General features: G+C 40.9%; 1 protein-coding gene across 1 annotated transcript; it reads right to left on the reverse strand.

Annotated features, from left to right (window-relative positions):
* Positions 1-273: 273 nt before the first annotated feature.
* On the reverse strand, positions 274-1,638 carry LOC107496034 (protein FAR1-RELATED SEQUENCE 5-like). Its single transcript, XM_016117237.1, has one exon. The coding sequence runs from the start codon at positions 1,636-1,638 to the stop codon at positions 274-276; it is 1,365 nt and encodes a 454-aa protein (XP_015972723.1).
* Between the last annotated feature and the right edge of the window lie 1,163 nt (positions 1,639-2,801).

Raw genomic sequence — 2,801 nt, forward strand, 5'->3', positions numbered from 1 at the left:
CAGTAACGTTAGTGGCCTACCCGGAATGCCATAGTCTTCAATTGTGTACACCATAGTCGTGGATCAGCGAACCTTTACGACAAAGTTAACCCCACCGACACCCACAATTTCCCTCCTCACGTCCAAGAATAACTCTTGTGTGTAAACATTGGCAGTAAAACGCTCGAGTGGGTCCAAGCAAGTCGTGATCACTGGGTTGCCGTGAATGGACTTGAAGTGGGCCTCTAACTCGTTATTCTGATACTTTTTGACATTTGCATTAATCCCTTCACATCAAGAAGTAGTGCGGAACCCGGTATAGAATTTGTCTTTTAAGTACGCATTTGCCCACATTTTCCGCTTATCATAGGTTTCCTTTGCCCAAAAACTATCATGAAGTCGGTATTCGACAACAACTGCGGCCCACTCTGCCTCAAACTCTTCTATCTCCATATTTGAGTACAGCCACCTAGTGAAAAGTTGTCTTAAGCCTTCATCCTTCACATTTGAAGTCACGTTCTTCTCCACATGCCAAGCACACAGCCTATGTGTGGCCTCTGGAAACACCGCCCTGATTGCTGCCCTCATTGAGTCACACCCGTCTGTCACAATCACCGACGGCTTTTTGTTGCACATTACCTCCAACAAATTTTCAAGCAACCACATGTATGACCCAATGCTTTCATCCAACACCAAACCAAACCCAAATATGGTTGTTTTCTTATGATTGTTTGAACCAGAAAAGATAACCAAAGGTCTCCTATACTTGTTATTCTTGTAAGTCGAATCGAAGGAAAGCACATCACCAAAGTGTTGGTAATCAACCCGGTTCCCACCATCAGCCCAAAACAAGTTTGCTAACATATTGTTGTTCGTCAAATTGTACCTAGCCATGCACATCGGATCCGACACTGCTTTTCCCTCTAAATAAATTATTGCGGCATTAGCGTCTCCATCAACAATCTTCTCCCACTTGGTCTGCTCGATGTAGTTATCGGCATCATTTTTTGTGAAACCCATCAGAGAATACCCCCCAGCTTGCCCTGCCATATAACTTAGGATCTTCGACGTCGGGACACCGTGTCCCTGCATGCCATTAATCTGTACCTTAGCTGAACAATCGATGTCTCTAAAGCTGTTGATCATATGAACCATCCTATGAGGAGTTAAATCATGGTTGTGATCTAGTATAACCTTTCTAACCCTCCAAATTTCGCTAATATCATCCCATAAGATTGATAGCTTTGCGTCACAGTTTGTGTGCGTCTCCGATCTGTGGTCCCTCTTCCTGTCAAGCCTTTCGTAATGTTTGCGCTGCCTCAGCCCTGCTTTGTTACAAAAGAACCTCCTCCTAATCACCCTTCCATTATCATCCTTTCCCGAGTCACCCTTACGAATACCAAACCCATGGCATTTGCCGTATCTCTTGTAAAACTCATACGCGGCTTCGTCCGTGCAGAACACCTTCCTCATCATATCGGCTTCCGTTAGCATTAGCACGTCTCGATATTCAATGGCTTCTCCCTCCACCCATTCATCACAAGTATCATTTTTACCGTCTCCAATCAGTGTCTCGTTTGTTTCAATCTGTGTTCCCCTGCTACCATCCTCTTGAATTCCAGCACCTTGGTTAACTCCATCATCCAGTTTAGCCTCCATCCGCACAACTACACCACTGGCGCAAATCACCTTTACTTGCTAAAATCAAATGCCAAAGTCAGCATACTCAAAACCCATTAACATCAAGTACACATCGTTCTTTACAACATCAAATAAAACACAATAACTGCACCAAGTAACGCGGTTCTCTAGTTTTTTACTGTTGCAATAACAAAACCGAAAATATATTCTGTACAATTTATTAACTAGATAAAAAGAAAACAAACAAAAGAAACCAGACAAACAAAATTCAAATGACTTAAACTTAAAGCAACTCATAAAATAGAAGAAATTGGAAGCAAGTTCTTCGTAAACGTAAAGCAAGTTCTTCCTTAATTTATTAAGGTCTACCACATTTTTATGAATCTTATTTTTATTTTTATCCGAATTGAGACCCATTATTCAAATCGATGGGGGAAAACTAACGAGCTTAGATATTAATGAACTCTATCGAAGAGTTATCTATCGGAACAATACTCTTATCGATCTATTAACAATAAGTAGATCTATGCCAAGCGAATTAGTAATGTGCCAGAAGAAATTGGTACAAGAAGCCGTGGATACGCTTCTGGATAACGGAATCCGCGGGCAACCAATGAGGGATGGTCATAATAAGGTTTACAAATCATTTTCAGATATAATTGAAGGTAAAGAGGGAAGATTTCACGAAACCCTTCTTGGAAAAAGGGTTGATTATTCGGGGCGTTCTGTTATTGTAGTAGGACCATCTGTCAGAGAAAAAAGAACGATTGGCTCTTGTAGGATTCCCAAGAAATTTTTTGATTTCTTTCGGAAGCAGATGAATACCCCTCTTTGGTGTCAGTGAGATAAGAGATGTCGTTTCTAGTCTATCTCTTTCTATTTCTATATCCATTAAGGCACGTCCCGCTCGTTCAGCTCGAAAAAATCCAATTAGCTTGCTAGGTGAAAAACATTAGACATTCCATCTTTTGAAACCAATACTTTTGATGTTATTTGGCGTACGATAATCTCAATATGTCTATTATGTATATGCACTCCTTGGGATCGATAAACCCTTTGGATTTTATTAACCAAAGAAATTCGACTTTGGACAATAGTTAGCTCAGTACAAAGAAAGAATCCCCAAGGAATGTCGAGAATTATGGTTATATGTTCGTTCCAAGCGTCAACCCTCTTCCCTA

Source organism: Arachis duranensis, chromosome 7 (assembly GCF_000817695.3).
Source record: "Arachis duranensis cultivar V14167 chromosome 7, aradu.V14167.gnm2.J7QH, whole genome shotgun sequence".
In the NCBI taxonomy this organism is placed as follows: domain Eukaryota; kingdom Viridiplantae; phylum Streptophyta; class Magnoliopsida; order Fabales; family Fabaceae; genus Arachis; species Arachis duranensis.